Here is a 26,736-nt window from a genome sequence, read left to right on the forward strand (position 1 = left end):
TGCTGTAGGAAGTTAGCACCCACCCCTTTCCTAGAAGAATGAAATATTTTAGGATATACTAAAAAGGCAGAATATTATGTTTCCCTGAATGAGAAATGGAGAAGCATGTTTTGAAAGACGAAGCAGCTCCCACCTTCTTGCCCCCCACCCTTTGTAAATGGGCCAGAGGCAGAAACTCAATCTTTGTCAATGGACCATCATCTGCAACACAATAGGACCCATCTAGCAACAGAAACTCACCACATGGCACCTGGGAAGATTACATCAGCCAGCAAGGCTAACTAAGACCCCCACCCCATGGGAGTCTGCCAACCAATCAGGATACTCTTTCTGGGCCCCAGGAAGTTCAAAGCCAGAGAGGGCATAAAACCTGGGGACTCGCTGGATCTCGCCCTCTTTTCTGTTCAGGAACCCAAGCCATGTGATCCTGTCCACCATTAAACCATCTTTCCAAGCAGTCTCCATGTTTCCAGTGTCTTTTTCTCCACTTGGAGCTAGAGTTACCAGGTGTCCACTATTTGAGCAGACAGTCCGCTTTTTTCACATTATGTTCACTATTTTTTTTCACAAAAGTGGACCTTTTTTTTATTCAAAAGCTTTATGATGAAATGGTAGGTAATCTAAAGGATAGGAGAATCGGGTTTTGTCTTTTTTTTTCATAAGTTAGAATGAGACAAAGATCGAATATCCATTGAACTCGATTCTCCGAAAAAAATGAGATTAAAATAAAAATATATTATAAAATTATGTACAGTTCACATTTTTAAAATGTATTGTAGCTTGTGTCGGCTGACCTAAAATGGCGTCGAGTGATGAGAAGTGACAGCGGCGAGATTTCAAATTCTTTAAAACGAAAGAGAGGAGTGTGCAAATACACCAAAGACTGGGAAGCTACTTTTGCATGGATTACCAACAACGAAACCGACAGAACAAATACAACGGCCTACTGTAAATTGTTTGTAAGAAAATACATAATTTAATTGTAATTTTTTTTTTTTTACTACTTAACCCCCACCACCACCCCACCACCCCCGCTTGTCCGCTATTTTTTGGAAGCAGACCTGGCAACCCAGAAGGATATTTCTTCTAACACTGCCATTCTACAGTATTTACTCCTCCTTAGCCCGTTATTACATTGTGGGCTGCATTGTGGTTTAACATTGTTCCAACTTAGTTTCAAAGGCCGGAGCGAAAGCTGAGCCATTGAAATAAGTCTTTTGAATCTAACAAGTACTTGTCAATCTTTGGTTACTTGCTTCATGCCAAATTAACTAGGATTGGGGAGAAAGCAGCGAAGACAGCAAAACTAAGCCACAGAAAAAGCAGCAGCAGCAGCAAAGGTTAAACTGCATCGTCAGTAAAGCATTTCAGGTTTGAAAGCAAAAGAGAAGGAAGGGCAAGAGGGCAGAACCGCCTCAAAATGCACCCAGCTGTAAAAAGCAGATCAGCAACCTCTCTTAAAGCTTCTGAGAATATCGATACTTCCGGCAATACTGAGCGGTACAGCGCATATATTGATCGTTCCCCGTATGATCACAACCGGAAGAGGATTTTTAAATTAAAAGCAATCAATATGGATTGAATGCAAAGTCTCAGAAGCAGAACAAGTTTTGGGACTCCGCCAAGGGAATCCCGGCATCCTCTGTGGCTATTAAGAATAATTATTTTATTCATCCAGTTCCCGGAATCCGACAGCCGCTGTCCCCTCCACTGCAAAAAAACAAACATATAAAAAAACTCACCACCAGCCTTTAAAGCAGAGGGCTTCAAACTTGGCCGCTTTAAGTCTTGTGGACTTCAACTCCCAGAATTCTACAGCCAGCTATGCATATGCATAGCTGGCTGTAGAATTCTGGGAGTTGAAGTCCACAAGTCTTAAAGCGGCCAAGTTTGAAGACCTGCTTTAAACTCTTCCCAGCAGCAGATCACACACATATCTAATCTAAAAGTAAGGGAGGAGTCAGAACGTCTCGGTCTACGCATGCGCTTTCCCAGCCCCGGGTGATGAATGAGGCGAGGGCGTGGCTGACGGCCGCACGCGACTGCCGAGCTCGCCGTCACAACGTGAGGGAAGGGGGGGGAGCCCTCATGAGGCGGGGGAAGGAGCGGACTCGCTGCTTTCCTCGGCGGCGCCGTAACGGCTGATCGTTACGCCGCGTGTCCCTTTCTCCTCCATGCCCGAGAGCCGTAGCCGCCACAGCTGTTGGCCCCGCCATCTCCTTTCTTCCGCTTGCCGCCGACGCCGAGGAGGGACCGTGGTAACCGATTCCGGCGCTACGTCGGTGGGTGGGTGAGCGAACGCCCCCCCGGCCGCCCTCTCTCTCAGCATGCCATGGGCAACAGCTGGGCGGCGCAGTGGTGTTGCTGGGTCTTCCCGAGACGGGAAGCGGGACGCCTCCAACGAGGAGGAGGGTAAGCGCGGTGGGACGTCAGGGTTGGGGTCGGTTCCGCCTTTCCGGGGGGCGGGAATTCAGGGCAGGCCGGCCTTGGACTGAAAGGCAGAGTCCCTCTCGCCTCTTTGCTTTGGAAGAGAAGGGAATTCGGCTAGAAACTCGACCCGCGCTTTTGTTAACCGGGGAGGGTTGAATAAAGCCTCCATGTTCGCCGGCAGTCTATCTGAATCCGAGTGAACAGCGGGCAGGCGTTTCTGAAGGCGCTGGCCTTCAAGCCATGCCTGGTTTTTTGGGGGGGGGGCGGTTCTGGAAGTATCAAGTTGGCCTCTGCGGTGTAGAGTGAAGTGACCTCAGTCTGGTGGAGCTGCAATGGGCTGCCAGTCACGTGCGGATCGAAGGTGCCCCCATCCCCCCCCCCCCACAAAGAGGCAGGCAGGCAGCCACCGGCTAGCTCATCCTGGCTGAAAACAGGGCTTGATGACAGGGGTGAGAGAAACCGTGGGCTCCAGTGGTGTACAGGGGCTCTCATGACTTGCAGGTGGGCTCGCTAATAAAGTCTCTGTGGTGTAGTAGGGTGAATAAAGGGTTTTTGTCTCATTTGCTATATACTTACAGGCCAATTCAGGTATGTGCTTAATTGTGGCTCACAGCAAACAAATAACCAATAACGCTTCAGCCTTTCTTGTTTGCCCCTGCTAGAATAAAATAGAATAGAATTAGAACAGAACCATCACTTTATCGTCTCTTTGAATGTACACTAATCGCCACACATTAAAATGAAATTTCGTTGCCTACAGCTCTCAAAGGCTGCGGTGTTCTTTGAGGATAGTTCAGGGGTGAAATCCAACAGGTTCTGGAGAACCGGTAGTGGAAATTTTGAGCAGTTCGGAGAATCGGCAAATACCACCTCTGGCTGGCCCCAGAGTGGGGTGGGAATGGAGATTTTGCAATATCCTTCCTCCACAAGTAGAGAGGGAATGGGGATTTTGCAGTATCCTTCCCCTGCCAGGACCACCAAGCCACACCACGCCCACCAAGTCACGCCCACAGAACCGTACTAAAAATATTTGGATTTCACCACTGGGATAGCTTATTTGAGTAGAAGGGAGTGGGGAGATCTAAACAGTTTCCTTTTGATAAGCACGTTTAACTTATTTCCACATTTTTGTAGGCCTCGTATGAATAAAAGAGGCAATAATTCAGACTATTATAGACCTTATATATTATATATTATATATTATATAGACATTATAGACCTGCTGGCAATTGCTGTTAACATTTTTTTTTAACTATACAGTTTAGGTTGTCTTCAGCCTCCCAACTTACTTTCACTTCAGATTTGTTTGCAAGATCTTAAAAAAACCCTTATAATTCATGAGGCAGACAAAAAACTCCATGCTTTGTCTATGATTTTCTGAAAACTGATGAAATAATAATATCTATTTCGGTGTATGGAGTAATCACCGGGCATCTAGCTAGTAACCTAGCTGAACCACTAGCTCAGGGGTGTCAAAGGGCTGGGGGACGAATCCAGCCTGCAGGGTGCTTAGATCCAGCCCACGAGGCCGCCCTGGAAACAGCAAAGGACTGGCCCATGGTGCCTCTGCCAGTGAAAATGGAGCTCCATTTTCGCTGGCAGAGGGTTGCAGGAGGCCATTGCAGCCAAAAATGGAGCTTGCGAGGGCTGCGTGTTTTCGCTGGCAGAGGATTGCAAGTGGCCATCCCAGCTGAAAACAGCTCTGGAACCCGTTTTCGCTGGCAGAGCACTAAGGCCACCACAGGCGCCCCTGACACAAGTGACATTGAGCTGGACACACCCACCCCAGTCATACCCACTCCGCCCCCCCCCCAGGTCAAACACAACCCTGATGCAGCCCTCAATGAAATCGAGTTTGATACCCCTGCTCTAGCCTGTAGGAATTTGTTTAATTCCCCACTTTGAATCTCTCTATTCTAATATAGGTAGTTCTAGACTTAATGGTAAGTTGTGGTGATCATCCAGCAAGGTGCCCACATGCCTGCTTTGCTTAATGACTGCAATCCCTGCTCTCCCATTGTCATTAAGTGACTGCATGGGTCATGCAATCCGTGCATGGAGTGATTCAGGTAGGGAAAGGCCCTGGCAGTCCTAGCGCATACCCAAGCCCACATTGCAGCACCTCCCTAGCTCACATGTGGCTTCTCAGGGCCTCTCCCACCCCCGGAGATATCACCTACTCCACTTCCCACCCTGAGTCCCACACACTCCTCCCCAGACCCTCAGCCCAGCTTAGTCCACTTACCTTTTCTATAGATCTCCTTGGGGAAGCAGCCAGTATACTCTATACGGAAGCCGAGGGACAGATCAGCTAGTTTTCTTTGAAGCTGATCTACCAAGCAGCCTTCCTAAACAGAAGCCATGTGGTGCTGTACTGAAAGTGGGTACCATTTTGGGAACAGCCACAGGGAATTGTGGCTGCTCCAAAATGGAGCCCACTTCTGGAATGGTGCCATGTAGCCTCAGTACTTTATAGGAAGCAGATGGGTGGATGTCTGTCTGTATTATGCTAATCACTAGTCTCACTATACAGTATTTTGGTTTACTATATCTCTGTATATAGGCTATATTTATGTCCTACTATAATATATCTAAATACATTAAAGGAGAAAAGTACTGGAATATTTAAAGTTTTAAGAATGCTGGATAGGGTTGTTGTTGTTGTTGTTGTTGTTATTATTATTTTATTGCTTTCAAGTCACTCATTGTGACTACCAGGATGAGACTGCAGTTTTCTTGGCAATATTTTAGAAGTGTTTTAGCATTGTCTTCTTTCTAGGGCTGATTGAAACTGACTGGCCCCAAATTATCAATCTCCATTTTCTAGTCTGATGCTTTAACGCTAGTTCTCTTCAATATCTCAAAAGATTTTACATAGAACATGGGTGTCAAACTCGCTGCATCACATTGCCGTCATGGATGTTTCATGACATTTTTCCCATTTGCGGAGCTGGGGTCGGTGTGGCCTACACATACATTCGGCCTGTAGGCCACCAGTTTGACACCCTTGACATAGAACATTAAGGCCTGTTATCCTTGGTTCCAGGTAACAGAACACTGAAAAATATAGATAAAATGCAGGTTCTTGAGTGGTAGAAAAAAGACTTGTAAATTTGAAACAATTTAGAATGGAACAAACTACACCACAAGAACTGTCTTTCCTTTCACTAATATAAATGAAGGCATCCACTTGTTTAAAATATTTTTATTTGGATTCTAGCACTGAGCAAGTGATTGGATTCATGGGTTTAATAGATACCTTCTATTATAAAGCCAGGATTAATAGTTTATTTAGCAGTGAAGATATATTGAAAATTTATATTGGACCAGACAATTGCATTTTTTGCATCAGCATAGGATCATTTATGCCTGAATATTTTTCAATATTCTGTATATTAATCTAAACTGAAATACACCCTTAGGAATCTGGTAGCTGTGAGAAATATAAAACAAATCTGGTAGGCTATAGTTTTTAAAAAATATAAATAGCTTTCTTTGTCTATTGCTCCCAGGATTTTTTGTTTTCCAAAGCTGATGCCTAGTGCCAAAGAGTTCACAAGTTTCTTTTGAAGCTGGAACTCTACTTATTTCATGATTAATGCAATAGAAAACAAATCTCACCTTGCTGTTTATTTTGAAGATACAAAATTTGAAGTACCGGTAGTTTCTCAAGATAATCTAAAAGCCCTGTTTAATCATAGATGTCTTCAAGGGAATAAATGACAACATGTACACCATGATGTCAACAAGTAAATACATTGGATCTCATAACACATCTCATTTGTATAATATGACATGTATTTCATTTTCACATAATTGTGGCTTATTATATAGCTGCCTTTGGCTTAAATTGTTTGTTGTAAAGGAGTCTTCTTTATGCTGCAGATGTAATTAGAAATTAAGTCATGTGTAATTTTAGCTTCTTCATTGTCAACTTTCATTTTATCCCCAGAGGAATCGCAACATTATTCTTTAAGTGCTTATGGGAATAAATATAATTAGAACTTTGGGATTACTTTTATTATCCTATCTGGAGAATAACTAAATTTATAATACTCATTTTTTAAAAGGTAATAGGCATCATGCACTTTCTTTAAAAATAGTCTAGGACCTCTTGTACTGACCTTGGAAAAATGGAAGGCTGAGTCAACCTTGAGCCTGTCAGGATTGAACTCATAGCTGTGGTCAGAGTTAGTCTGCAGTACTGCATTCTAAACACTGGGCCACCAGTAGAGCTTTCTCTGGAAGAAGAGTGGATTTTTCAATTCACCAATCACCCTCCATGTCACTACTTGTTCTAGATGGTCAGGTTTTTTTCAGGAAGGAGTAAGGGATAAAAAAAACCTTTACTCTTTTCATAGCTGATATATATTTTTACATACCATATATGTTAAAGACAGACTTTACTGTCTTTAATAATTTCTTTCATAGTATAATATTGAATATACCCAAAATACATAAATAATATCAGTGATGTATAGTACACACCTTGGAATCCAACTGTGTTCAATACATGTGCCAAACCCCTTATTTACAGGGATAGGGCAACATTACTTATTCACTTGAGAACATGGCAATTAGAATGCTAGATGGATAAATTAATGTTCTGCAAAATAGACCGGTAATTTCTAATTTTTTATTTCTAGAAGAATAGGAAAGGAGATTCAACTGCCGTTCTGCTAATATGTGCTGGGAGAAATTACAGTATTGCAATATAGCAGAGCTAAGAATTGAATAATTCTTTTCAATTATTCAGATATATATTGTTTCCAAATTAGGCTTGTATATGATTGTTTGGCTCACCCATTGCTTTACACCGCCACAAGGTCCAATTGGTTTTGTATTAATGTAATAAATTGTGATTTATTCAGAAAACCAAGTCTAAACAAAACATGGTGTAATGTGATATGTAAACTCTCTCTGCAGAATATTTTTAGCATGCCACATTTTACTTCCAAACCCTGATGCTATCAACTCTTGATTTGGGAATCAGAAGTTCTAATTTCATGCCTTTCTTTGCTAAATATAGTCAAGACTGTGATCAAGCTTTTATTAAAAGAGTATTTTTTTTAAAAAGGGCATGTAACCATGTGCAGCCTTTTCATGACAAAGTTTTGAAAAGTACAATATGCAGTATTATGCATGGAGGTTATTAAACAGGTTCTAATGAGAGAAAAATTATTCTGATAATCTTTTTAAATATAGCAGTAATTCTGCTATGACACTGTTGGTTTATATTCTAGATCAAAGTACTTCAGGACATGTTCAACAGGAGAACATTTCACTATAGAGGTAAGTAAAGATTTTAAGTACCACTATAGTCATATTATGAAACTAGCACGATTTTTTTCTTATTGCATATTTGCTGGCTGAAACATTATGCAATAAATAATTTTGAGCAGTTAAAATTATTTGTTGCTAATTTCAATCACATCAATTTGGAACAGTCTGTTCTTAACAATGACAATCTAATTAAAATCACTATATGCTATGTTTTATGTTCATTAAAATGCAAAGAAGACATAAAATACTGTAATCTTGGGATAAAATAAATCTAATAACATTCATGCAGTTATGAATTGTGTACGTTCCATTACGTGACTGGATAAAAGGGATGGAAGGTGGTGACAAGTTACCAGCTTCTTTGACTTCTTTGGTTCCTTAACATTTGTGTCCTACTTTTGCTCGTTTTGGTACCCTTTCCTGACATAAACCGCATTTTCCTAGGATTGCCCTAGGAATTATTGCATAAAATTTTCCAAAGCTGCAAAAGTCAAACATTAAATAAGTTAAGAAATGGCAGAAGAAAATCTGTGGCTTCCAGTTACCAGAAGACTTTCAAACATCAAAAGATCAGTGAACTATTGCACATATGTGATTGTAAATTGCTGCTAAGCAGACAAAATCCTTCTCTCACCAATATTTTTGTTTTTCCAGAAATTAATTTGCTGCAGAAATTAGAAAATATCTCAAACAATATTAAAGGAATACCATTTAAAATAATTCAGATAAAGTTAATTTGTTTGATGACCATCTAGTTTTTGTTAATTCCAGTCTTAGCCCATTTAATTTTCTTAAGAATGTTGGTGATTTGAATTGAAAACAATCTTCTATCTATATAGAAAAAAATTACAATATATTACAAAGCTTATCAGGCATAAAATTGACATAAAATACCTCAGTTATTTGAAAGTAATTGTATCTAAAATGTTAAAGAGGCTTTTAAAAATTTACACTTATTGGATATATTAAAAATATTATTCAAAGGTTAATTCCTGGAAATTGTTAAAGCTATCTTGTTTAGGGAAGTTAATCAAAATCTCTACCGTGTATATTTTTTATTTCTGTTTATATTTCTGTTTATTATTTTTTATTTCAGTGCCTTCGTCTGGTTATTTATAAAGTAGTTATATGGCAGAAGATTAATAAATAACTATAGACATGGGGGAAAGGCATGAGTTGAGACTAAAATTAGGTACAGCAATGAAAATAAAGAACAAAATATTCACAATTTACAACAATATAATATGTGATAAGATTAAATATTTATATTTATAACATCAGAATATTTTACAGATTTAAATTTGATTTAAATATTATGTTCTATTATAGTTTTATAGCTGTTCAAAAAAGGTAAAAGTTCAAACTCTTTTTTTGTGTATCATAGCATTTCATCCCCAAATGGATCAGAAAAAAAAGATTTGAATTTCTAATACTTATGAGATTTGGTCAAAATATCTACATGTACTTTATAGGATTTGAAGACAGTTTAAAATATTTAAATCAAATTTCTAAACTGTTTTTGGATTTCTATACGGGCAAAACCAAATGTAAACAAATATCAGCTAAAATTAGGAGACATTAATTAAAGTTGCTACCTTAAGAAAGCTGTGTTCACTAGAACCAGACATAAACCCAAGGATTTGGCAAAGCTGTACCTAAATTAGATCTTATGTATATCAGTGGTAGGTTCATCCTGGTTTGGCTGAGCCGGTAGCGGTGACGATATGACGTCACTGAACCGGTTCTCTTTGTTCGGGATCTGGGCCCCCCAGCCCTCCCCCCCGCGTTATTCTTACCTTTTATTTGGCTCCGCCCCCAATCTATTCGCTGCCTCCCAAGTCCCAGCCGATCGGTTAAAAGGAAAAAAACTGTTTAAACTCTTGCCGCGGGGCTTCAAAGGGCCACTCTACAGCTGATCAGTGTTAAAAGGCAGTGTGGTGGTAGCTCAGTACGCTCCAAAAACAAATAGGTAGATCGGTGTCTCCAAAAACAAATGGGTAGACGGGGGCCTTCAAAAATAAATGGGTAGACAGGAATGCTCCAAGAACAAATGGGTAGACCGGTACAGCTCTGCAAGCAGTTAAAAGCATGGTTGACCAGTACCTCTACTAAATCCTAAAGAATTGTCACATGACCATCAAACCACACCCACAAAATAAGCCACACCCACAGAACCAGTAGTGAAAATATTTAGAACCCACCCCTGATGTACATACAACATATGGTGGTTTTATATAAAAATTCAAAGGTTTTGGCTAATAGTTCGTATTCAAATAAGGAAAATAAGCAAAAGATTGTCCTAGATCAGGGGTGTCAAACTCAAGGCCCAGGGGCCAGATCCGTCCTGTGTGGTGCTTAGATCTGGCCTGCAGTGCCGCCCTGGGACTGGCCCGCAGTGCCTCTGCCAGCAAAAACAGCTTGGGAGGGCTGCATGTTGCCCTCCCAAGCTCCGTTTTCGCTGGCAGAGGGTTGCAGGAGACCGTTGCAGCCAAAAACAGAGCTCAGGAGATTGTTTTCACTGGCAGAGCACTCGGGCTACCACAGGCGCCCTGACATGAATGACGTCGAGCTGGCCATGCCCAGCCCAGCCCTTCAAGGTCAAACAACTCTGATGCGGCCCTCAATGAAATCGAGTTTGACACCCCTGTCTTAGATCCTAGGTTAGTCCTTATCTTTATTTAATGAAACAAATGAAAATTCTTTGTTATAATTTTATTATCTGTACACAAAGTGGAATAAATTTATATACTCCTAATACAAATATTAATGCATAGTCAGATATTTATTAATTTAAAGGTAAAACTGAGTAATATATTTTTCTCCATTGTTTACTACTATATCTAAATTATATATAATATATATTAACAAAATTATATATTTGTACCATGTACTTTAAAATGATAATTTACAGTTTTATTTAAAAAAAAATAGCTGCTAAGCTTTACTACACATGACAGTTATTTTGTCTGAAGTAGATATGTATTTGGTATTTCACAAAACACATTACTTATGCTTGATTAATTGAAATATTGTATCTATTTTCAGTTTGAAAACCTAGTGGAAAGTGATGAAGTAAGTTCTTCATACTGACCTTATTAAGTTCAGTAGATGTATTATATATGCAAATTAGATTACAAGATATTTGAAATTAGAGCAACTAAAAGTGTAGTGAATTGGAAAACTGTTTAGAAGAGGTGGCAGTTAAGATTTATTTAATTCATAGAATTAATATATATTGCACTACTACCTTTAGTTTCTGGCATCTGTGCAGAATGATGAGGAAATGTTATATGCCATGCTTTAATAATAATCACAATTCTGTGTTATGTAAATTATGTTCTTTTAAGATAAATTATATAATGTTCATAGTGTTACGTAATAATCTTTTGGGAGAAACTTAACTCTCTGATCAGGGAAAATAATAATGTTGGCTTTTTCAAAAAGATGCTAATACAGATCCAAACCTTTTATACACCTCAGTGTATACATATATATAGATACAGGAGAGGATTCAATTTAGAAGCCTTCTATATGGGCTTTTTCCCATTCACTTGCTGAAAATGCCTCTGACATACTTTGAAGGAAGATTTCGTAAGCACCCTTAATATAAATTAATCATAAGATACATGTATAATATACTTAATATAGGTATAGATATTCTATAAGACATTAGCACAGTGTCCAAGATTTTCTTTGTAAAGCAGATCTTTATTTTTTTAATAATAAATCCTCTCATTTGGTAAAGGAAGATAAATTTCATATCTTGTTTATGATTTTTCTCATCCTGTAAGAAGCCCTAACAGCTGTCTTTATAGCTGAGAAGATCTGAGTGAAATGTGAATATCCAGTTTCTCACTAATCATGAGAAACCAGCCCTGTGATTAAGCAGATTTGCTTCTGTGGCATTTAATGTAACCCTAAGAAGCAAAACAATTCAGAGTCTTAAGATATAATCTGAAATAAAATAAAAATAACACATCTGTTGATCAACTGATAAGCCCATTAAAGAATTGATATTTGCTTTGAAATGTACATACCTTAGATTTGCTGCTCAATCTGATTTTAAAATTCAGACAGTTCCAGTGCAGGGAAGAATAGAAGAATTTAGATATTATTGCCTGAAAATATATCAATAGGTGTTTTTCTAAATATTTTAATTTGACAGTTTTATAGTGATTTGATATTTTAAAAGATTGAGGGATTTAAAGTCATATATTTCAGATCTATTTTGAAAGTAACTTGATAATTAGGTTCATTTTTAAAAAGCACTTTTTTTTAAACAGGGTGAAAGTCCAGGAAGCAACCAAAGGTATGAGTTTATATTTACAGTATATATTGTTTTGTTTTCCTTTCTCTCTCTCTCTCTCTCTCTCTCTCTCTCTCTCTCTCTCTCTCTCTCTCTTATATGCTCCTTGCTTCATTCTTTTTAATCATCTACTTTTTCAATTTAATTCATTTCAGCAAATTGATACTTTTGAAATTGAAAATACTGATTTGATTGTAATGTTGTTAGTTCTTTTAGGAAGATATATTTCATAGAAAGTTATTTTTAATCACTGGAATATCATTTGTAAAACACATTCAACTAGCTATGGTCCTAGAAAGTTTCTTGTTCATGGGTCTGCAGAAAAGCATAAGATGCTTATCTCTGACTAATAGGGAAGACTTGCTGACTTTAACAGAAAATGTCTAATAGTGGAATTCTTGATATGATAAACTAAAGCTAAGTATGAAATATTGGATTTCAGAAAAGTAGATTAAGCTAGCGATTTTTTCCATAAGAACATTAATAACTCTTCATTAAAGTAGACTGAGGTATGCAGTCCTTGTCTTAATGCTCTTCAACATATTCATTAATGATTTGCATGAAGAGGTGGAGAACACTTATCAGTCATACAAAAGGTCACAATGTGTTTTATCTCAAAAGAAGACTGATTCCCACTGAATGTTTGGGACAACTTGCTAACGAGAAATTCAATTCAGTTGTGGAACTAATTACTAAGGAAGATGGTAAATACAGATGTGCAACATAGAGCAATTCAACTGTGACACCTTTTCTTTTGAAACATCATGTTTTTCTCCTTGACAAGACTGACCAAACATTCTGGAGTTGGTTTATGCATATTGTCCAGAACTGATAGTGATTTGTGGTGCTGGACATGATCTAATCCCAAACTTTCCATTTTGGTTTGTGGTGAATTCCCCTCATTGGATGAGTTAATGGGATTGCTCAGCCCTCTGTTAAAATACTTTAATTTAGAGTCCCACAGTAAAAAGGTGAATTGGTGAATTGATGGATGGATCACAGTAAATTTAGTAAAAAATATCACAAAAAGGAATTGCACTATATAAAAGCAATTGTATGCTATATGTTTTTTAAAATATTTAAAATGCTAACCACTTGTGAAGCCTCTTCTGTTTCAGTATAATTTGACTAATAAATAAAACTGAAATATAAGCAAAAATATATGCAAAACTTCACTTCTCTTTTGGATGTGAGGTTGAATTTGGCTCTTGTTGGGATTTTGGTTTTTTTTTTTAATTGACTGCAGCAATAGCACTTAGACTTATATACTGCATCACAATGCTTCACAGCCCTCTCTAAGCAGTTTACAGAATCAGCATATTGCCCCCAACAATCTGGGTCCTCATTTTCCCGACCTCACAGGGATGGAAGGCTGAGTCAACCTTGATCCAGTGAGAATCGAACTGCTGGCAGTCAGAAGAATTAGCCTGCAATGCTGCATTTTAAGCACTACACCACCATGGCTCCTATAATGACTACTTATCTCAGTGCTCAGAAATGACACCTCAGTACATATTTGTCTGCGACAATTTCTTAGCCTTCTCATTCTTAAACATTGAAACTGACATTCCAACTCTAAAGAGATCAGAATGACAGGCGTTGTACTCTTTCTTCTTTTTCTTCAGACCTCTGACAGAAGAAGAAATTTCTGCTCTTCAAGAAAGACAGTATAATTCCATTGCTGATAAACAGAGAACTTTAGATGACAAGCTTCAATCAGAGGTAAGCATAGTAACTCTTTGTGCTTGGACAAATAATTTGTATTGCATACAAATAATGTTTTTTCATAATTGGCTAATAGCAGATGGAAACTTTGTGACTGAAGCATCCAATACTGGATACTGTAATATTAAAATTAAAGGGACTGAATAAGGAGGAAAAAAATACCAAACAGAAATGTTGTCATGAATGAAAGTAAATTTATAGGGAAATGGTTTAGATAAATGTTACTAAAATTTAGTATAAAAGGAGCAGCTAGGTATTAGCTTGGAGTGCTAGATAAATGTTGGCACAGAGAAGGACAAAATATTTGTGCAGTCATTTCTCATTCAAAGGCCAGTAGACAAAATCATTCTAAGCTTCCCAAAATTCTGATGGTTATGGTTTGGCTCCTGAGTATTTTGTGTGACCCTCTCCTCATGAACCATTTGATCTGCATTGAAAGCTTCAAACCTTGGACCCAGATTTACAGTCAGTGCTTTATGAAGTCTGGAATAATTGTTTAAATTGGGTAGTATCTTCAAATAGCAGCATTGTATTTTTTTTCTGTGAAGAGAAACATTAGAAAGGTTGTGAAGCTGTTTTCTTATGGAGATATATCAGGTACCTGCCTTAATATTGTTTTCCCATTTCAGGTAAATACCTATCAGTACATTTCATTTTTATCAAATACTTTATTGATTATTGCTATTTTATTGTTTGCTTTAAGCTACTATAATGTATCCAGAATTTTTTTAGTTAATGGGTAATTTAGAAATATATTAAGAAAACAGGAGAGCATAGTAATAGCATATGCAACCATGAAAAAGTATATGTCCATTTCAGTACCACTCTGAAAGATAGAAATAAGATCAATAATTAGTTGTATATAGTTTATTATAAAATTGCTTGGCATGGGGAAACAATTAATAGAAGACCTTCTGCTGCTATTCTGCTTTACAGTAATAATACTATAAACACAGGGGGAAATGCAAAAATTTGTCCTGGTAGTTGAAATACTGAAAATGTGTTATGTAACAAAAATATTTCTCATTATTTGTCTTGTACATGCTGTATAATTTAATCTGGTATGATTTCTTCCCATATGTTGCAGTTAGAACTCTACATCTATGAATGTAGATAGAAGCATAAAAATGTGTCTAAATAGGTAACTCCAACAATAAATAACTGTGCTTTCTGCTGATATCATGCATGTGAAGGCACTCAAGTTTGAAAATAGTTGCCTCAGGTTCAGAGCAACCGTTTCAATTTAAACCAAGCAACTGTTGTTTCCTTCATGGATAAATGTTTGTTGCTGCCTGAATATGGGCTCAAATCTGTGTTACTTTTAGAATGGAAGTAATTATTGCTTCATTCTTTATCAGTATTGAAGGACAATTTTTGGTTGTCGTCTTTGTCTTACATAATACCATTAAACAAAATGCTTTAGATGTCTGCCTCACAGCTCACATAAATAGGTGTAATAGAAAAAGGCATTACTAACTAAACTAAAAAAAATTAAAGGAATTTTAAAATAGCATGCATAGTACAATTAAAAGTTGTGTTAAATATGGAAATACTTTATTTTAAAATCTTGGTATATTTTATGTTTCAGATTTTTTTATAAGTACCTTTACTTTAAATTTAATGCACTTAATTTCATAGGAGAGATAGCTAGGTTTTCTTTTGTTAACCATTATTATTTTGTTCATATACAGTTAGCCATACAAGAGGAGAAGTTAAGAATAGAAGAGGAGACTTTATATGCTGTGCAGCGTGAAAAAGCCAGGGCAGCAAAACAAAGAAAGTTCTTGGAGGTGAGGGGAAAAGACCCCAAAATATATGTATTAGAGTGTCTATTTATATCTTCCTCTTAAGTTTCATGTGCTTTTTAAAACAACATTCAGCATTAACACTGGTTTGCAGCACTTTCTGTTTTTTTTCTAGTCTCTCACTAGATACTGGCTGTAATACTAAGCCAAATTTTTTACAATTATAGTTCATACTATGTAGACAAGTTGCTAATGCTCTCTGATTTGCAGTTTTTTCTTTTGGCCAATAAAAATTGCTGAACAGACAAAGGAGTCCTATCCATGGTTTGTCTGATATAACATGTATGCCAAGATCCTTGCCTTCTTCCTATTTTAAACTCCAGCATTTATTGGCTTTAACTTGTGGATAAATTATAATATTTCAGTATCTATATTTGCACATAAAGCTCTTCTGCAGAATTGTTAATTTGCAAAAATAGGCTGAAATGTTTAATTCTACATTAGCAGCTTAGTGTAAAATCTTACAATTTATGATGAATGTACTTTTATTATGATTATGATCATGCTTTATCACTTGTTGTATGTACACTAAGAATTTATGCACCAGAAACAAATTCCTTGTGTGTCCTATCACACTTGACCAATATTCTGTTCTAAATACAGTACTTGGGCTTATTAGAAATTGTTGACTGGCAATAAAGGGGGCGGGGCATTTTGCCAAAAGAAAAGTAAAGAACTTGAATACTAAGGATGCAGAGGGAAATTATTGAAAGCAAGGAAGGAAATATAATATAATCCATAAAATATATCTGAAAACCAACAGAAAATAGTCATTGACATTTCATATTACAGGATACATAGAATGAGATCTCAATTAGTTATGAAATTTATAGAAAACTGTCTCTAATATTAATATATTTCAGCTAAATTTCCCTCAGAGTGTTGTGTGGAATAATTGTGTATGTTCTTACTTCTCTTTGGAATATGAATAGAATCATTGTCATTACAATCATCCATAAATAAATATTAGTTTTGATTCTTAAACAATTTGTAACTTGATGTCTTTCCATTCTGTTGTTTTCACTAGTATTTTTTTATGCTCAGCCTTTCTAAGTTTCAGTTTACCTGTTTGCTGTTTTTTGCTCCTTCTTTGAGATAGGCTTCTAGCACAAATGTCAAAATTGAGGTCTTTACACAATACAAAGTTATAAACTCTCATATAATGTCTGCTCTCACATTTTAAAACTGCTTCTTCAGTAATCAATGCATGAGCAAATGAGGAGCTTGAGTTCTTGTATCTCCCTCTGAGAGATTTTCTGGTTCATTAACCAATTACCTAACAAGGCTAATATTATTTAACTCTCCTACAAAACAACATTAACTTTAGCTGATTTTAAAAGTCCTGCAAGGCTGTTACGAATTGATAGCTACAAGAAAGTAACAAATTGGAATTTTCCTCTCAAGCCAGGTATATCACGGGAAGAGAGATTTTTAGAAATCTTTGTTGTTTGTCCAGGTTTCAACAGATCTGTGGAGATTTGTTTGTTTGTTTGTTTGTTTATTGAAAAGGACTCCAAATCAAAGGTGAGTGGAACACCAGGGCCATGTAAGAATATAATATGAGTCTGAACTTGAAAAGCATCCAGAAGCACCAATTGGTTCAAAATACAGCAGTTCTCATGGTTTTGTGCAGACCCAGGTGTGCACACGTATCACCTCTTCTGTGGGAGCTACATTGGCTGCCGATTTGCTTCCAGGTCCAATTCAAGGGCTGATTGTCACCTTTAAATCCCTACATGGCTTGGGACCAGTTTATATGAAGGACTGTTTCTTCAGTTATAGCCACCCAATGCATCAGAGCAGGGAGGTAAGGAATGTTGCTGGTCCTCTCTCCTAAAGAGGTACAGCTGGCGGAGCCCAGAAGGAGGACCTTCTCGGTAGTAGTTCCTCCCTTTGGAACATCATCCCTGCAGAGATTAGACTTGCCTCTACTTTCACACACTTTCACAAGTCCCTGAAGACCTGGTTCTGCCAACGCGCCTGGGGATCCCAGAGTAGTGTGGACCACATCCGGTGGCTCATTTGTTGTGGTCAGGAGGGTCGGGAGTTATTGTTTTTACTGTTTTTACTTTTTTTATATGGGTTTTTTTATTGTTTGTAACCTGCCCAGAGTCACTGAGAGTGAGTGTTCAGCCATATAAATTGTCTAAATAAATAAATATAAAATAAATAATATATTTTGCCTGTGTATTATACTTGTTTAGGACACCAAAAACACATTAAGGTCATAGAAATAGTAGCATGCAGGCTAATGGTCCAAAAAAAAATCAAGATTGAAATTATATATTTGCTATGTGAAAGGCTACAGAATAGGTAACAGTGGAGGGTGCACATGTATGTAAAAAACATACTGTGCTCAGGTATCTGAAACAGCTTGTTGGATTGTGCCCTATAGAAAAAAGTGAGAGATGCCATTGTTTCAAAGTTTCCTTTACTGAAGATACTAACAGCCCAGTCCTAAAAGTGAATTGGATGATTACTTGCTACAACAGTTCCATATACTAAGCTGCTTTAACGTATAATTTATTTAGAGAAATGTTGTGTTTAAATGTCCAAATACATTTTTTCCAAGTAAAGGAAATGTCTTAATATTCTTTTTTCTACACTTTCAAAAGCAGGTATTTATTTTGCCCTCACTATATAATATTATCTTTTCAAGAATGTGTTGATTTATGATCTCAGCATCAGGCTAACTATCTTGGATTTAATTCTCTAATTTTTAATTTGTTACAAGGTAGAATTTTCAGAGATATCATGAAAATTGTTTTTGTTCATTTAAAAGCAAAATTAAAATAATGTATATTTTTATCTCACTCTCATATTTGAATTGTCTGATCTGATAATTTTTGACAGTCTTTATTACTTTTATTTACATAATATAAATAGATTCCAGTGCTAATGAGAAACAATATATCAGACATGGAGTGCAAACAGATTTATGTTATTTTGATGAGTACTGATCCTAGAAATTGATATGCTATGATAATATTGATTATGCTCTTAACTTGGAGGATCTTATCATTAAGTGGCTTTTTCTTTTTCCTTATTTTTGTTAGCAACAAAAGTTGCAGAGAATAACTCAGAAAGCAAACCATGGAGATGCCCAAAGGTAAGAAGAACAACTAATGTTGAGAAATTTTAAATACTGCAAGCAGTATAGTTGGAAACTATTTAAAATTTGAATTTCAAATAGTAGAATTGTATACCTTACATGTTTAATAGAAAATATAGAAAAAAGGCAAGAATAAAGCAAAAGTTAATGCCATCTTTTTTAGAAGTCCAATTATACTAGATAAAGCTTTCAGTTCTACTTACGATCATCCATAAATGAATTTTTGGCAGCCACCTATGCAGCATATTTTTCTTCAAATTAAAACAAAGTTAATACATTTTGTCAGCATAGTACCCGTTTTCATTTCCAAAATATTTCTCTGAACGTAGGCCTACTTGTTATAACTTCTTTTTACAGTTCTATGGTAGAAGAAGACTTGGATTCTTATTTGAGAAATGTAAAACTGCCATATGAAGCTTTCCGCACTAGTAGTAAGTTTCCTATGTATATATTTTCTACAATTTCTCCCTCTTTGTAATTTGCTATTTTTACCCACATGTCAGTGAACATAAAACAGCCTATGATGTCGTCTATGACTATGAATTGCAACCATTCAATTCCTTTCGAAGCAAGCAATGTCTCCTTACTTCTGAAAGACTTCCCTTTCAGTACTTTCCTTATTTAGGAGGCTTTATATATATGTTTGTTTGACAAAGGATAAATGTTGAAGAGATATGTTTGCAGATTCCAATGTAGTTCCTATATTGTTTCTGAAAAGGTTACCTACCCCCATGATATAGAAGAGCAAGAGGTAGAGTTTGTCAGATTGAAGAGAGGACTCCTCCTATAATCGCTACGTTCTCATGAGTGGTTCAAGTCCAGACCCCTCTTGATTTCCATTAACTATCGTTTAGCACCAATTAGTGCTGACCATTAGTTGACTAAGATTCTGAGCCATGGTGGCACAGTGGTTAGAATGCAGTATTGATTCAGCCAGAAGTTTGATCCTGACCAGCTCAAGGTTGACTCAGCCTTCCACCCTTCCAGGATTGGTAAAATGAGGATGCAGATTGTTGGGGGCTTTATGCTGATTTTGTAAAATGCTTAGAGAGCTATAAAGCGGTATATAAATCTAAGTGCTAAGTGCTATAGACATGAGCAATAAATCAGCTGAATTAGAACTTAATGTGTGATCCTGATTCTTTGCACCCAACATATACATATTTAATGTTTGGAAACTATAGATGGCTTTAGGGAGTAAAGATTGTTTTCCTTTATCAGAAGTTCCTGTGAAACCAAGTTTCATTTTCAGGAACTCCAGTCCATTAGTTGACTAAATATTAATATTACTAAAATATTCATTTAACTGTTTATTATGATTGAAAAAATTGAAAAATAATTTTGTAAATTAATTCATTTTATTAAAACAGGCTTCGGCTCAACCCTGCCAAAACAGAGTGGCTGTGGGTACCGGCATCCCGGTCCGATCTAGAAGTTCCATCTTTGTCTGTAGGGGGTGAGGTGTTACCCCCGGTAGACAGGGCATGCAACTTGGGTGTCCTCCTGGATTCACAGTTGAGTTTAGAAGATCATATAACGGCCGTGACCAGGGGGCCGTTTGCCCAGGTTCGCCTGGTACGCCAGTTGCGCCCTTATTTGGACCAGGATGCCCTACGCACAGTTACTCATGCGCTAGTCACCTCCCCTATTGACTACTGCAACACTCTCTACCTAGGGCTGCCCTTGAGGACCATCCGGAGACTTCAGCTGGTACAGAATGCAGCCGCGCGGGTCGTGATGGGTGGTTCCCGATACGCCCATGTTACACCTCTCCTGCGCGACTTGCATTGGAATCTCACCCGGTTGCCCTCCGGGTGAGATTCAAGGTGCTGTGATGACTATAAAGCCCTTCATGGCTTAGGCCCAGGATATTTGTCGGACCATCTACAACCAGCAACAGCTCCCCATCGCCCGGTGCGTTCTCACAGGGAGGGCCTATTCAGGGTGCCGTCAGCTAGACAGTGTTGACTGGCGACCCTTAGAGGTAGAGCTTTCTCTGTGGGTGCTCCCACCCTCTGGAACCAATGTCCTCTGGGGCTCCGGTTGGCCCCTGACCTCTGCACCTTCCTCTGCGACTTAAAGACATGGTTGTTCAACCTGGACTGGGGGGGGGGGTCAGCATGTATTTTAACACGTTTTATTGGATATTTTATTTTTGTGAGCCGCCCTGAGTCCTATGGAGATAGGGCGGCATATAAATTAAATAAAATAAATAAATAAATAAAAATCCTATTACTTTCTAAAATAAATTCTAAAAATTTGTTGAGAATTTTTCAGTGTGCAAATGAGGAATTCTTTCTCCTGTCCTTTTCCCTCTTATTCCTCTCCTCTTCTGTTCAAGTACATTTAATTTTTTTTTTATTACAGGACTTTCATCAGATGCCACTGTTCTAACACCAAATACAGAGAGCAGTTGCGATTTAATGACCAAAACCAAATCTACAAGTGGAAATGATGACAGTAATTCCTTAGATTTAGAATGGGAAGATGAAGAAGGTATATGTTCTATCCTATAATAATTGTTTAATTGATCTAACGTGATCCAAAATGAATTCAACAGAGTGGACACTGTTGGGTTTTAAAAATCAAAACTCCATTATTGCTTTTGAAATTTCATAAATTGTCTAAGGTTTCCAATCCAACTGAGGGAAGCATGAATAAAGAGGAAATTGAAGTAGGTAATCTTAAACTGGATTGAGGATTTGCATGTACATAAACATTGAGCAAGTAATATTAATTTTGAAATACCTGAGTTAATTCATGTAAAATTTGAGTTTTCCATTCTCTCGTGATGAACGTGCTATGGATCTTGAGAATTACAGATACTTTGAGGATAGTTGCTAGTTGTATCCTAGTAGTTCTATTATTTATAGCAGTGAAACTCGTGTGGCCTGCAGACCAATGGCAATCTGCAGTCTCTCTCTGTTCATTGGTTACAGTCTTGTCTATTCAGTCCCTCAATCCTTCCTCCTTATGTTCACTACTTGGCAATTTTTCTGATGGTATATAGTTTCTGTGGTCAGATTATCCACCATCAAGTTGAATATGAATCTCCTAGTACAAGAAGAGATGCAACATCGTCCTCACTGATATGAAAGACTTAGAACTCAGAGATTCAGACAAAAGAATATTCTTGACATGGCGTGGAATACAAAATAATTCAAATGGTAAATACATTTTAGTAGAAAATAAAATTTTAAAAGGCCTTTAAAAATAAAGGTAAAGCAAAGCATATACAAATGTAACTATAAGTATTATCTTATTCATTGAGAAGCATGACTTCCCATGTTTTTAAAAACAGAAACAGAGAGAGATGGTGTTTGGAAGCCCTTCCCCATATTTTTAAATATTTAGTAGTCCACAATAGCAGAATATTTAAAAACACTAGAGGTAGCCCCCAAATTATGACCGTTTGTTCAGCAGCCATTCAGCATTAATAGCAGCACTGAACAAATGGTACCTACACCCAGTCCCTGAAATTTTGGGCATTTGGCAGCTTGCCCACACCTAGAACTGCAGGGTCCCTTCAAACCACCACCACCACCTATCTCCCTTCCCTGTGGCACTCCTTGGCAGTGATCCTGGCGATGAAGTAAAGGTCCAGGACCGTCAGCATCTCAGCTGGCCACCATTGTCTTCGAGCCTCTACTTCAGTTTAGCCATTACTGAGGACTGCTGCCTCAAGCCCCATGCCACAGCCAGCCATCCCAGTGCCACACTACAAAGCCCCTGGCACTCTGCTCTGCTGCACCCAACTGACCTTAGCTGTCTTCCTTTCGCTGCTAAGTAGACATGCCTGACCTGGCCCTATGGGAGGTACAGGTAGCTGTGGCCACTGTAGGCTTTCTTCCTGCTCATGCTCTTGTGGAATAGCATGCCCCATTCTCACAAAGCTTTGGAAGATCTCAGAAGCTAAGCAATATGGTTGTATGATGGCACACTTCATGACCACATTGCTTAGCAATAGAAATTCAGATCCCAATTACTGTCGAGGACAGTAGTATTCTCCGAGCACTACTAGTATTCTATTTGCATTGCAAAAAATTGATTTTCGCTCAACCATAAAATATTTTTGCTACTAAAATAGATATTACTAGAAAAATCAGTATGTTGCTGCTGCATTGGACTCACAGAGCATGCAGAGGAAAGGCTAATACCTGGCTATTTATTTATATATTTATACATAGTACAGAGAATGTTCTGCATATTTATATTGCTTAAATATAATCACACAAGAAAAAAATTGATACATGGAAGGTAAGACAAGACTTGTGTAACAAGTTAGAATTAATAGAAAATAGTTTTCAGATGTCTTTTAATAGGCTGGTTAAGACGACAGCTGCAGAAAAATAGGTAGGATTTTAAAAGATTATGATTTTTTGTCATAGTGTTCACTCTATGAGTTTATTTTGTTAATATATTAATTTTGATTGAGTTTGTAACACTCATTTGGCCTTTTGGCTGTAAATAAAATTGATTGATTGATTGATTGATTGATTGATTTTCTTAATATATTCCTCATCACAAGTTTTGTCAAAAGCTTGTTTGAAAGCTGAATTCTGAAGCCACACTAAACTTGGCTATTGGTGAAGTAGATTCTATTCCATAAACATTAATGCCATGCTGATGAATTAAATGTTTGAAGTACCATATCATTTTCTGGCTGCTATACGGATTTGCCTCCCAATATTAGATATTTTGCAAAAGAAATTGTAGTTATTTGACTCAGGATGTATCTACATGAAACCTAAGAACCATGGAAAGACAACTTTTAAGGATTCAAGGGTTAGGGTTAGGATTAGGGTCAAGGATTCTATTAAAAACATTTTTTCAATGGCAGGTATAAACAGAATGATCCCTTTGAGAGAACGTTCAAAAACTGAAGAAGATATTCTCCGGGCAGCATTGAAATTTAATGGCAAGAAAACTGGAAGTAACCCAACTTCTACATCTGATGATTCTACTGGTTTGGAATGGGAGAATGACTTCGTTAGTGCAGAAATGGATGATAACGGTAACTCGGAGTATGCTGGATTTGTAAATCCCGTTTTAGAACTTTCTGCAACAGACCAAAAAACTTCTGGTGTTGATCAACAAGTGAGATAATGAAATTGGCCATTGGTACCTAGCAGAATGATTGAAGTTGGAAAACCTACAAACCTGTATTGTGCACAATCTTGTAATCACTGCTGCTGCTGCTGCAAAGCCTACTTTTACAATAAGGAAATGATACAGTGACTGCTCTTGGTGACTGAGCTCCAGAGTTCTATACAAAAGAAGGAATCTACGCTACCTTATGTCCATTAAACAATATGGTTTGCTAACAATGTGGTTTGCTATCTGAACTGAATTGTAAGTGCAATTTTTATAATCTACCTTTTAAATGTTTATACTTGAATGATTCTATTACGTATGTTTTTAGGTTTAAGCATATAGCACCCTCCATTAAATATAGCGTTACAGCTTAATGTTTTAATCAATTGTCCTATTTCAGTATTTGGGTTTTTTTTCCCCTTTAAATATAGTGGTACCTCGGTACTTATTGTGAATTGATTCTGGGAGGTTTGTTGAATACCAAAAATGTGAGTACCAAATTGATTTTTCCCATAAGGAATAATATAGTGTCACAAGGCAGCCAACACAGACAAGTTCTAGCTTGTGCGTTGAGTACCAAATCATGAGTACCAGGACAAAATTTTCACATCAAAATGCATTGTGTACCAAATTTGGTAAGTTTCAAAGCAAACGAGTACCAAAGTACTGCTATACCTTCATTAGCATAATTTTAGCAGGAGATCTGATCAGCACCTTTGTACTTGAAGCATAAAACTAGGAATAGGAATTCTGCTATGGCTTCCCAAGAAACATAGGATGCTGCCTTACATTGAGTCAGTCTATTGATCCATATAGCCCAATGTTCCAAGCATTGGCATTACTTTCCCAGTTTTCTGGTGTTTCAAGCAATTCCCAGATTTATCTGGAAATGTTGAGGACTGGACATGGTGAAAGCAAACTTCATGTTCTGCTATCAGCTGAAGCATCCCTAACAGTTACTTTTTTTCAGTTCAATTTGTTTTGAAAATTAAATAAACTTTGGAATATATTTTTTTCTTTATTCCTTCTGATGTTTTACTGAGATTAAATTCAAGCACAATGTATTACATTTGAAAGCATTTTATTTATAAAGCTAAAGCATTATAAATAAAATTTATCATGGCAGTAATGACCCATGTAACTGCAGAAATTTGGAAGTATTGAAGACATCGTTCTTTCTTTTAAAACGTTGGATTACCAAAATGCAGAGGTTTGCATTTTTAAGGTTCCACTGTTCTTCCAAATCAAAATGATACTTAATTTTTAAATTGTGTAAAATTAATATTGCCTAATAATTGGTAATTTAGTGCTCTTCTGATTTGTAAAATATAGATAGCATCAATACTATCTGTGGTTCAATCAATGCAAATGTACATTCCAATCAAAGTATCTTTCTGAAGTATGTGAAACATTCCATTGTTGTAATTTAATTAAATTCAGTTTATCAGATTTAATGATAGAGTGATGACACCATTATTCAAAAATGTTACTATTATCAGTATGGTTTAATCCTCCCCAAAATCCTTACTTAATTGGTTCTAACCATTGAGACTAGAAAACTCTTCTCATAAAGCAGTTTTTCTGATGAGACAAAAACTGCTTTGGAATGATGGTTACATTTGTATGATAAAGCAGACATGTCTCTGTCACAAGTATCTGATTTATAACCATTTTCAGAGTGTAGCAATACAGTACTGTAAATCAGGGAGCAGAAGTATTTATTTCCACACCACCTTGAGTTGTTGAACTTCATTTTGTCCTACTAGTCATGCTCTAAGCTTCCTAACAAGAGTTTTCTTGCAATGCATTAACAATGAAATACCATAGACACGCATAGACAACATGATGGCTTCTACAGCTGCTGCTACAGTAGAAAGGAAAACCAGAACTGCAATATTGAAAATTATTTTGTTTTTAAAAGTTTGTTTCCTTCAAGTTAAGCTTGACCAAAAAAACCCCCACAAAAATCTTGATGGATATGAAAAAAACCAAGAGTTACTTTCTCCCACCCACCCACTTTTTTTTGCAACACTATAGAACAGTGATGGCTAACCTTTTTGCCATCGCGTGCAAGAAACGACGGGGGGGAGGGCGCACACGCATGACCACAGCCATAATTCTATGCGCCCCGCCCCTCACTCCTGGCCCAGTAGGCCCATTTTTCTCTCTCCCCAGGCTCCAGAGCCTTTCTAGGAACTTGGGGAGGGCAAAAACGGCCTTAATTGGGTTCCAAGGACTGACAAAGTTAACCAGAGCTGCCAGCTGTTGAACAAAAACTGAACATCTCTTGCACCTCTGCTATCAAAGCAATAGTGGTTTCTAAAACCACTAAAATGCATACACTAATAACTACATATATTCTACTTGGTAGGCTTGTGCTTGGCATTTGTCTCTTTGCTGCTCTGTAAAACTGCCACATTGATTCATTAACTCTTTTTATAGATTAATTTATAGGTTATGATTCCAGAATATTTATTGTTTACATTATTCACATCTCCAGAGTTATGGGTTTGAAGAGGTCAGCAACAGTAAATAGTTATATGTTTATATGTAAAAATTTAATGTATACCAAATCATCATTTGATTTCTTTTCCTGTGCCTTTTATGTTTAAATTAAAAGACAGATTTTACCATTCATAATTCCTTAGAAATTTTTTTCTTCATATATTGCATTTCTAAAGTAGAAGTTTGTTGCTAAAAAAATTGAGTTCTGTATTTTCAGTTCTTGTAATACGCTTTATTATATTTGTACGCTGCAGATATATATATATGGTTTGATATGATTTCTGTCACTTCATAAATGCTACAATCCTTAAAGATTTAGATTTATCAAGCTGTGAATAAATTTTTTACGCACTTCATAACTAGCCTTATATTTTTTGTCTTATTGTTCCATTATAGAGGTAGTCTGCAACTTAAGAAGTTTGCTTTTAGTGACCATTCAAATTTACATCAGTAAAAAAGTGATTTATGACCCCATG

General features: G+C 37.1%; 1 protein-coding gene across 2 annotated transcripts; it reads left to right on the plus strand.

The window, feature by feature from the left end:
* Nucleotides 1-992: 992 nt before the first annotated feature.
* On the plus strand, nt 993-26,616 carry AP1AR (adaptor related protein complex 1 associated regulatory protein). Of its 2 annotated transcripts, XM_034442289.3 has the most exons (10): nt 993-2,412; nt 7,674-7,722; nt 10,759-10,785; nt 11,997-12,022; nt 13,645-13,741; nt 15,436-15,534; nt 18,606-18,658; nt 19,019-19,092; nt 21,029-21,157; nt 23,502-26,616. In XM_034442289.3, the coding sequence occupies exons 1-10, from the start codon at nt 2,333-2,335 to the stop codon at nt 23,765-23,767; spliced, it is 900 nt and encodes a 299-aa protein (XP_034298180.2). In that variant the 5' UTR covers nt 993-2,332; the 3' UTR covers nt 23,768-26,616. The 2 variants fall into 2 exon arrangements, with proteins under 2 accessions (XP_034298180.2, XP_034298181.2); XM_034442290.3 differs by lacking the exon at nt 15,436-15,534.
* Nucleotides 26,617-26,736: the final 120 nt, after the last annotated feature.

The sequence above is a fragment of the Pantherophis guttatus genome, chromosome 8 (assembly GCF_059756535.1).
Source record: "Pantherophis guttatus breed Tessera chromosome 8, ASM5975653v1, whole genome shotgun sequence".
NCBI classification, from domain to species: domain Eukaryota; kingdom Metazoa; phylum Chordata; class Lepidosauria; order Squamata; family Colubridae; genus Pantherophis; species Pantherophis guttatus.